Source organism: Podarcis muralis, chromosome 5 (genome assembly GCF_964188315.1).
Source record: "Podarcis muralis chromosome 5, rPodMur119.hap1.1, whole genome shotgun sequence".
Taxonomy (NCBI): Eukaryota; Metazoa; Chordata; class Lepidosauria; order Squamata; family Lacertidae; genus Podarcis; species Podarcis muralis.
In genome coordinates this window covers 94,184,120-94,193,777 of record NC_135659.1, presented here as the reverse complement: position 1 = coordinate 94,193,777, position 9,658 = coordinate 94,184,120, and the positions used below count along the sequence as shown (strand labels likewise).

The 9,658-nt window shown below is 48.3% G+C and overlaps 1 protein-coding gene across 7 annotated transcripts in view; it reads left to right on the top strand.

Moving 5' to 3' along the window:
* The first annotated feature begins 2,929 nt into the window (after positions 1-2,929).
* KCNQ2 (potassium voltage-gated channel subfamily Q member 2) overlaps positions 2,930-9,658 on the top strand; it is a 137,488-nt gene continuing 130,759 nt past the window's right edge. For 3 of the 7 annotated variants that reach the window (XM_077929372.1, XM_077929371.1, XM_077929376.1), the window contains exon 1: positions 2,935-3,569. In XM_077929372.1, the coding sequence (XP_077785498.1) occupies positions 3,277-3,569 (293 nt within the window). In that variant the 5' untranslated portion in view covers positions 2,935-3,276. Of the gene's footprint in view, positions 3,570-9,658 lie in introns of all 7 variants that reach the window. The other 4 variants (XM_077929374.1, XM_077929373.1, XM_028735441.2 and 1 more) reach the window with 3 other exon arrangements.

Sequence of the window (9,658 nt, the reverse complement as noted above, 5' to 3'; positions counted from 1 at the left end):
TGAGCACTCAGGGCTGATTTCCTTAAGAATGGATAGGTTTGATCTTCTTGCAGTCCATGGGACTCTCAAGAGTCTCCTCCAGCACCATAATTCAAAAGCATCAATTCTTCAGCCATCAGCCTTCTTTACGGTCCAGCTCTTGCTTCCATACATCACTACTGGGAAAACCATGGCTTTTACAATACGGACCTTTGTTGGCAAGGTGATGTCTCTGCTTTTTAAGATGTTGTCTAGGTTTGCCATCGCCTTTCTCCCAAGGAGCAGGCGTCTTTTAATTTCGTGGCTGCTGTCACCATCTGCAGTGATCATGGAGCCCAAGAAAGTAAAATCTCTCACTGCCTCCATTTCTTCCCCTTCTATTTGCCAGGAGGTGATGGGACCAGTGGCCATGATCTTCGTTTTTTTGATGTTGAGCTTCAGACCATATTTTACGCTCTCCTCTTTCACCCTCATTAAAAGGTTCTTTAATTCCTCCTCACTTTCTGCCATCAAGGTTGTGTCATCTGCATATCTGAGGTTGTTGATATTTCTTCCAGTGATCTTAATTCCGGCTTGGGATTCATCCAGCCCAGCCTTTCGCATGATGAATTCTGCATATAAGTTAAATAAGCAGGGAGACAATATACAGCCTTGCCGTATTCCTTTCCCAATTTCACATCACATTATTGTCCCACAATTGTCCTTGGGGACGAGGAGTCCAGAATCCATATTTCTTTTTATCATGACTAATAAAGGAGAACCAAACAGCAGAGAAGCTCTCTGTGTTTGGATTCTTGCAGTGTGCCCATCACTGAGATATTAATTTTTCCATTAGCGCTAGACTCCATATCTGTTGCTGCCAGTCCAAGAACAGCTCTGCAATCAGAGTCCTCCGACGCTTTGCAATGGTTAATTTTGCCACTGGCATAAGGTTAAGTAATATGTTATTTCAGGAAGGCAATGCCACATGAAATTTGGGGTTTACTGAAAGCCCATAATGGTTTGATGTTTTATTTGTCTATTGAAAGCTCTTTATGGTTTGTTATTTCACTTGTTGCTTCCTGATGCCAGCTTTGCCAGTTGTGGCGCTCTGAACCAAAGTTTTGTGCTGCTGGAAAGCTTGCTTGTTACCTTTGTCAACTCAGCTGGGCCAAGAGAACAAACTGCCGGGCCCCTTTTGCATTTTTTAAAAAGCCATCGATTCACAATTGCACCGGCTTTATGTTTTATCTGCTGTAGCTTTGAGGAAGCACCTTGCATCTCAAAGCTTGCAATTATATTCTACCAATGCAGGGATTTCCTCAGGATTATTTTGAATACAGTGGTACCTCAGGTTACATACGCTTCAGGTTACAGACTCCGCTAACCCAGTGCTTCAGGTTAAGAACTTTGCTTCAGGATAAGAACAGAAATCGTGCTCTGGTGGTGCGGCGACAGCAGGAGGCCCCATTAGTTATAGTGGTGCTTCAGGTTAAGAACAGTTTCAGGTTAAGAATGGACCTCCAGAACGAATTAAGTACTTAACCCAAGATACCACTGTACAGCAGGTTTTGTCTTAAAAATATCTTTTCGGCACAATATATGGGTTTGTTCTTTTGTCTTTTGCAGCTTTGTGCATAAGTATGCTTAATCACAGCCCAGTTCTGCATGCTTCTTCTTCTTCTTCTTCTTCACCGGGAAGGGTGGGGTATAAATAAAAATTTATTATAATTTATTCTTTTTCTTTGGTGATCACTCATAGCTGAGTAAGATTGTCTTCCATAAACTCAGATTTAACAATGAGTCCGTAAGTGACTGTGGAGGCCAATTCTGGATCCACGCGTCCTTCCACAGTGGGGACATTGTTTTTCGGGTGGGAGTTGATCACAGTGTGGATTTGCCAAGTGTGCCTTCCAGTGTGGTGTAGTGGTTAAGAGCGGTGGACTTGTAATCTGGTGAACTGGGTTCGCTTCCCTGCTCCTTCACATTCAGCTGCTGGGTGACCTTGGGCCAGTCACACTTCTCTGAAGTCTCTCAGCCCCACTCACCTCACAGAGTGTTTGTTGTGGGGGAGGAAGGGAAAGGAGAATGTTAGCCGCTTTGAGACTCCTTAGGGTAGTGATAAAGCGGGATATCAAATCTAAACTCTTCTTCTTCTTCTTAGCACATTTCTCCCTTGCGACCTGAGTTCGAGTGTCAGTTCTGCAGAACCCAGGTTCTGGTTTCTTTAAATAAGGTCGTTGGAGGATTGTGCTTTGTGCTCATAAAATTGTAGAGTAGGAAGGGACCACCAGGATCTCAGTTGGTAGAGCATGAGGCTCTTAATCTCAGGGTCGTGGGTTCGAGTTCCACACTGGGCAAAATATTCCTGAATTGCAGGGGGTTGGACTAGATGACCCTAGGGTCCCTTCCAACACTACAATTCTATTATTCTGTGCATAGGAACCAACACTTAGGGGCCGAGGTCCAGGGGTGCCAACTTGAATCAAATATTGGGGGGAGGGGAAACCAGGTAAGCTCAGCCCTGAATAACTGATCACATGACGTGGCGTACACATATCATTTGCCCATCAACGGAGCGGGGGGGGGGACGACTTTATTGGACTGGGGCAAGAAACCTCGACCCCTAGCAGTTGGATGATGCGCAACGGTTCCTTTGCCACCCCAAAATAAAATATTTGAAGGGGCTAGCCCCCCCCAAGTTGATTGGCATTGCCATTCAGATGGTGTGCATGGACGCCTGATCGATCATGTGGTGAGAGCCTTACCTGGGCCCCCCAATATTTTATTCAAATATCGACGGTATATTTGAATAGAATATTTTGATGGTGTGATTCCCCCGCCCCCCCCCCCGCCTGCGCCGTTGCCAAGGCTGCCGGCAGCCGGAGAGAGGCGCAGGAAGGGTTAAGGGAGGGGGCGCGGGGCGGCACCGCCGGCGTCGGGGCGGAGCTGCGCCAAAAGCAGGCGGAGAGTGGGCTGCCCAGATTGCAGAAGCTCTTTCTCGCTTTCCCTCCACGCCGCTCCCCCTCCCGGCCACCCGCCGCCGCCTCCCTCCCCTCCGCTCCTCCGGCAGCGCGGGGAAGCTGCGGCATCCTCCGCCGCAGCGCCCGCTCTTCTTCCTCCTCCCTCCTCCGCGCCTCTTCCTCGCCGACCGCTCCCCGCAACCCCCGCCATGCCACGGCCCCCATCCGGCCCGGGGCAGCCCCTCCGCCCTCCTCACCCTCCTCCTGCTCCCCCCTCGCAGCCCCTCTGAGACCCCCCTCCCCATCGTCCCCTCCCCATCGCCGCCCCATCGCAACCCCCCCCCCCCAAAGCAGGATGGTGCAGAAATCGCGCAACGGAGGCGTGTACCCGAGCGCGTCGGGCGAGAAGAAGCTCAAGGTGGGCTTCGTGGGTCTCGATCCCGGCGCGCCGGACTCCACCCGCGACGGCGCGCTGCTCATCGCCGGCCCCGAGGGCGGCAGCAAGCGCGGCTCCATCCTCAGCAAGCCCCGCTCGGCCGTCTCCGGCAAGCCGCCCAAGAGGAACGCCTTCTACCGCAAGCTCCAGAATTTCCTCTACAACGTGCTCGAGAGGCCCCGAGGCTGGGCGTTCATCTACCACGCTTACGTGTGAGTAAAGGGAGCCGGCGGACGGGCGGGAGGTGGTGGTAGTGGTCTCAACTGGGGTGGGGGTGGGGGCGGCCGCCTTAAGACCCACCACCGCTCCAGCCGCGTAGGACCATCTCTCCATTCCATCTCCGCTGCCTCCACATCTCTTCTGGCAAGCCGAAAGGCGCCCGCACCCCTTTAATCGATAACCCTTTGAAAAACCCTCCTTCCAATCCCTTAGCCCCCTCCAGCCACGGGCCCCTCCATCTAGGATTCCTTCCTCCCAGCCAATTCCCCCTTCTCCATCCACCTCCATCTATTCTTTCTTTCCTTGCAGCATTCCCAACCTTTTTCTACAGCAGCATCCCTCCCTCTTCCTCTTCTCCATCCGTTGCTGTGCCATTCCTTCCATCTATCGTTCAGTCCACCTAGGTACCTAGTCGGGAGATCTCCAGTTGTAAATATCTGCCTAGCCACCTACCCTTCTGCCGTCCATCCTTGGAGATCGCCTACCATAGCCCCCCCCCCTCTCTCTCCCATCCTACCTATTTCTCTTGGCTGTATCTGGACGGAAGTGCTATCTGCAAGCTGTATCTGCAAGCTGCAAAGAGATGAATAGGCAAGGCACTGCTACCTATTTCCCATTCCTTCCCGTGCACCGATTTGTGCCAGTTCCCCCTGCTGTTTGCGCGGTAGGGTTACTCGCCAGTTTGCTACTCTTAAAAACAACAACCCCAAACCCCCAAAACCCTGCCATAACCAGTTAGTTTTGGGCCTCGATTCTGGCGCCAGGCTGCTTTGCTTGCAGGGGTGGGGGTTGGGGAGACACGTGTCCATTAAGCTTTGCTAAGCCATCGATCCATCATTGGGTAAAAACAGAAAAAAAGGTGAGAGATGTAGCAACAACCGGGGAGGGGGGTGAGGAGGAAGAGACGGGAGGGTAGAAAAAATGACTCACCCTCTCGCTAATCTAAAAACAAAACAAAACAAAGAAAACCCAAACAAACGAGGGAGCCATCCATTGAAAGTGGTAAACTGCATATCTAAAGAAACAAAACGAAAGGGAATAGTGCTTTGTACAATGCATCAGTTACCTGTGGAACTCATTGTTATTGTATGTTGCGATGGCAGACCGCTCGCATTGGTAGGCTCAGGGGAGCGCAAGATTGGATTGCAGTTAGTTTTTGGGTTATTGAGGACCAATCTCCATCATCTCAAAGGCAAGACCCCCAGGATTGGGCATCGCCAGCTTTCCCTGTTTTTGTATCTCTCTCTGAAAAAGACACAGGTCTAGCTGCCTCTGGCAGGGTGCTTGGCCTGCTCTAGTGGATAAATGTTCATTTCATTTCAGAGCCTGTTTGCTTGTGTCTTCATCTCCCCTCCCCTCCGCTTCCAGCCAAATGACAGCTACCTGCTATCAGTCATGTTACTTTCTTTGCAAACAATTGGAGGAATAATTGCAAGGGGGGAGGGAATGACTTGCCGTGTACCGTCTCCCCAAGGGCTTCATGCAGTAAATCAAAGTTACTGTTGAGACAGCATTTTGGGATTCTTATGATGATGCTGCCCAGCTTCTGCCAGGCTCTATTATCATCCTCGCCACTGGTCCCAATGTACAGATGGGGAAACTGTTTCTCTTCTGATGGGGAGCTTTTATACAACCGGTTGGGCCTAGGCAGCTGCAGGGATAAAACCCCAGTCCCGTTTTTTGCCCAAGATTATGCCTGCTGGAACACAGTGTCTTTTTCTTCCCAATTTTAGTGTGGAGCAAATGCTCCATCCTTTTGTCCCATGTGCAAAGGAGCAAGGACTTGTATGTTGAATGTCTGTATGTACAGCAGATGCGATTCCCTTTTGGCTCAGATCTGTGGAGCAGAATTGCTCACTGCTTTGCTCCTGCCTTGGGTCTCACTGTAGCACTATCTCGGGCTGAATGGTACACAGACCCAACTATATCTCACCCCTCCATGGCTTTCACTCTCATCATCCCCTTCATTTCTCCTACTCCCCTGCCTGGTTTTAGATTAGAAGCGCCTCTGTAGATCCCAGCTCCTCTGTTTCCATTTGATGCTCAAAGTGCAAGGCTGCACAGCTAAGACATCTTGGTTGCCTGCTTCCCCTCCTTGCACTGTTGACGTTGGAGATACTGGAGAGATGGCTCTAGAAAGGGATGCAAATTGGAGCTGGGAGCTTTCTCATCAGGAGCAGAGAGGAGAAATTCAGGGACAAAAGGCAGATGTTGACACACCAGTCCTTCACGGGATGGCTGCATGGATATAATTGCTCAGCTGCAAGAAGCATGTGTGTGTTTCTTTTTTAAAAAACCCCCACCAAATTATAGAAAAGACAGGCAGGGGATACAAATGAAAATGCGATGATTAATCAAGCATAGGTTGCTTTTGCGATGCACTTAGTAAAATTGCCACTCATTTACGTGCAGCACAGCCGTTCCGTTCTAGCTATATTGACAGGTATAAGTAAGATTTGTACTTTGTCGGGTATGAATCAACATCAATGGCTGTCTTGTATGGGGACAGGTGAAAATGGCTAACAATTCAGTCCCATGCATGGTTACACAGAAACAAGCCCCTTTATGTTCATTGGACTTAAAGGCAACATGCATAGCACTGCAATCTGAAGGCTTGCTGAAATGGAAAGGGCTTTTTTATGGATTTTGGCCAGAGCTGCTTTCATTTATCATTCCCACGGACCCATGGAAGTCTTATCTGGCCTGTTATTAAACCCTGGAGATAATATGAGATGTGTTCTGTCAGTGTGTTGTCACTTTGGGGGGGGGATCTTTTTATTTAAATGGCATTGAAAATCTGCTGAAATGGAATTACTCACAAAGGCTTTGAGCATTCTCCTCCCCCCACTCCGAAATATCGTTGATCTTGGGGAGGGTGGGGAGAGTTGTAGGTACTATTTATGAATTTTTAGGTGGTGCTTTTGCTTTCAGCGGTTGGTGGGGGGAAAGTCTTGGTGGCAGTGGAGAAATTCAGAACAAGAGTATGTTCTATATGCATTTATGTTCAAAACTTGCATATATTCAAGTTTTAAACTATGAAAAAAAGAGGGGGCATTGTATATACATTTTCAGGGCCTTTGTGATTTTATGCCACCTAAGAACCAGAAAGAGCAAAAATTAAGAACCTGTGGTTCTTCCAGATCAGGAGTGGGGGACCTTTGACTCTCCGGGTGTTGCTAAACAACAAGGTAAGGTAGTCTCTATGGGAGTATATTATATTTAATTATGGGGTATCAGAGTTTTTAGGGGGCTAACCAGGCTGGGATAGTAGGCTTGTTGGTTTTTGAATGTCTGGTGTAGATTTTTTCAGTTTCGTTGTTCTGTATGGGACAATGACAATAAAGATTACTGTATCATCGTATCATATTGTATCGTAACCCCCATCACTCCTGCCCATTGGACATGCTTGCAGGGGCTGATGGGAGTTGTAGTTCAGCAACATTGGGAGGGTTGTGGGTTCCCCACTCTTGAGGTGACTGGAATATTCATGTTTCTGAGAAAGGGCTTTGGAAGGGCTGTGAGTCCAGACTCAGGTTTGGGTCCACCCTGGGAAAAAGCGCCCTTCCAGGTTATTTCTTTATTAAATGTGTATACTGCCCTTCATCTGAAGATCTCAGTTTTCTCCTTCTCCGGAGGCCAATGGCTTCAAGTTACATGAAAGGAGATTCTGACTAAATATCAGGAAAAACTTTCTGATGGTAAGAGCTGTTTGACAGTCGAACGGTCTCCCTCAGGAGGTTGTGGACTCTCCTTCCTTGGAGAATTTTAAGCAGAGGTTGGATGGACATCTGTCATGGATGCTTTAGCTGAAATTCCTGCATTGCAGGGGGTTGGACTAGATGACTCTTGCGGTCCCTTCCAACTCTACAATTCTGTGGTTCTAGTTCCCCAACCTGCAGTCCAAAGTGGGACAGTCCTGGAAAGAATATTCCACGCGGTTACTTCATTTTTGCACACTTGCCTTTGTTGTCACATTTGGGCTTTGGGGAGTCTCTGCGGGAAGAAGGTCGCGATGCTGAGAGGCCCAGCCACCATCAAACAAACTTCTCTGCAGTCCTAACTTGGTGCATAGATGGTGAATGCAGCAGGAACACCACCCTGAAACTTAAAGGCTGCAATGGTAGAACGTTAGGCGTGGAGATGGCTTCTCAGGTCTGTTGCACCTGGGCCGTGGTAGGTCGTCACTAGGATCTTGAACCAATGGCAAAAGGGGGCAGATCACAGTATCTGGTTCAGGGATCCCTAAACTTTGTGGGTCACGGGAGCTCATTTCATCTGGTTGGTACATTGCTTTGTTAAATTGAACTTAGACACCAAGAAGAGTTGTGATGAAACCAATGAACATGTCCATGGAGGCTCAGGTTAATTCTGTTTCCGGGGTGGTTGTCTACCAGCTCCATCTGGTACACCAGCTGAAACCCTACCTGCCCACGGACTGCCTTGCCAGGGTGGTGCATGCTCTGGTTATCTTCCACTTGGACTACTGCAATGCACTCTACCTTTGGGGCTACCTTTGAAGGTGACTCGGAAACTACAGCTAATACAGAATGCGGCAGCTGGGAGCAGCCGCCAGGACCATATAACCCCGGTCCAAAAGGATCTGCACTGGCTCCCAGTATGTTTCCGAGCACAATTCCAAGTGTTGGTGCTGACCTTTAAAGCCCTTAATGGTTTTGGCCTTGTATACCTGAAGGAGCGTCTCCACCCCATTGCTCAGCCCGGATGCTGAGGTCCAGCTCTGAGGGCCTTCTGGTGGTTCCCTCACTGCGAGAAGTGAGGTTACAGGGAACAAGGCAGAGGGCCTTCCCAGCAGGGGCACCCTCCCCGTGGAACGCTCTCCCATCAGATGTCAAACAGATAAAACTATTGTATTGGTTGATGTTTTACTGTGTTTTTAATATTTTGTTGGGAGCCGCCCAGACTGGGGCAACCTAGTCAGGTGGGTGGCGTATAAACAATAAAATAATAATAATAATAATAATAATAATAATAATAATAATAATAATAATAATGGAACATCAATAGCCTTAAAGCAGTGGTTCCCAACATTTTTTTTACCCATGCACCACCTAAGTACAGTGGTATCCCGGTTTAAGAACTTAATTCATTCTGGAGGTCTGTTCTTAACCTGAAACTGTTCTTAACCTGAAGCACCACTTTAGCTAATGTGGCCTCCCGCTGCCACCGCGCCACCGGAGCACAATTTTTGTTCTCATCCTGAAGCAAAGTTCTTAACCCGAGGGACTATTTCTGGGTTAGCGGAGTCTGTATAGACCTGAAGCTTCTGTAACCTGAAGCGTATGTAACCGGAGGTACCACTGTATCTCTAAAACCCTGATGCACCCACCTTGACATATTATTCTTATTATTCAAAAAGTGAACTCCTATTCACACGGAGGAAGCCTAAAAGGCCATTCACTGTTAATAACTCATTCTCGAATTGCCCCCCTTAAAAATCACATTGCACCCTTGTGGGGCGTGTGTCCCACATTGAGAACCGTGGCCCTAGAGGGAAAACAATAACAACTAACTTCATTTTTAAAGAAAAAAAATCCACTGCTTGGTCACCTAGATGAGATCACGGCTCACCATAGGGGAAAGAGAAAAGGTGCTCCATGCAAAGTCTATTCTGTGCAGATCATTGAGTGCTGGTGTCACCGACTCCAGGCAACAGACATCTGGTCAGCAGCACATTCCTTTATTCAATCGAACTTGGACGCAAGGAAGAGGAGTGGTGACATCAAAGCTGTTGGCTTTGAAGGAATAATTCACTCATCCCATAGTGGTGGGTTTGCTCATGTTTCTGAGAATTTTGTTGGCTCTGCTGGATTGTTGTGAGTCAAATATGGCTCTGTCTTGCAAACCTCTCTTGACTGGAAGTGAGTAATGCGGCCTCGCATTGCAAAACTTTGCACTGATCAGCTTCATTGTAGTAGTGTTGCACATCACATTTATTTATTACATTTATTATGTGGTAGTGTTGCACATTACATTTATTTAAGGGGCCAGCAGCCTTTTCCTGCTTCTGTCAAGGGCCACATTCCCTTGGAGAATAATCTCTTGGGGGCCACCAACTTCTCTC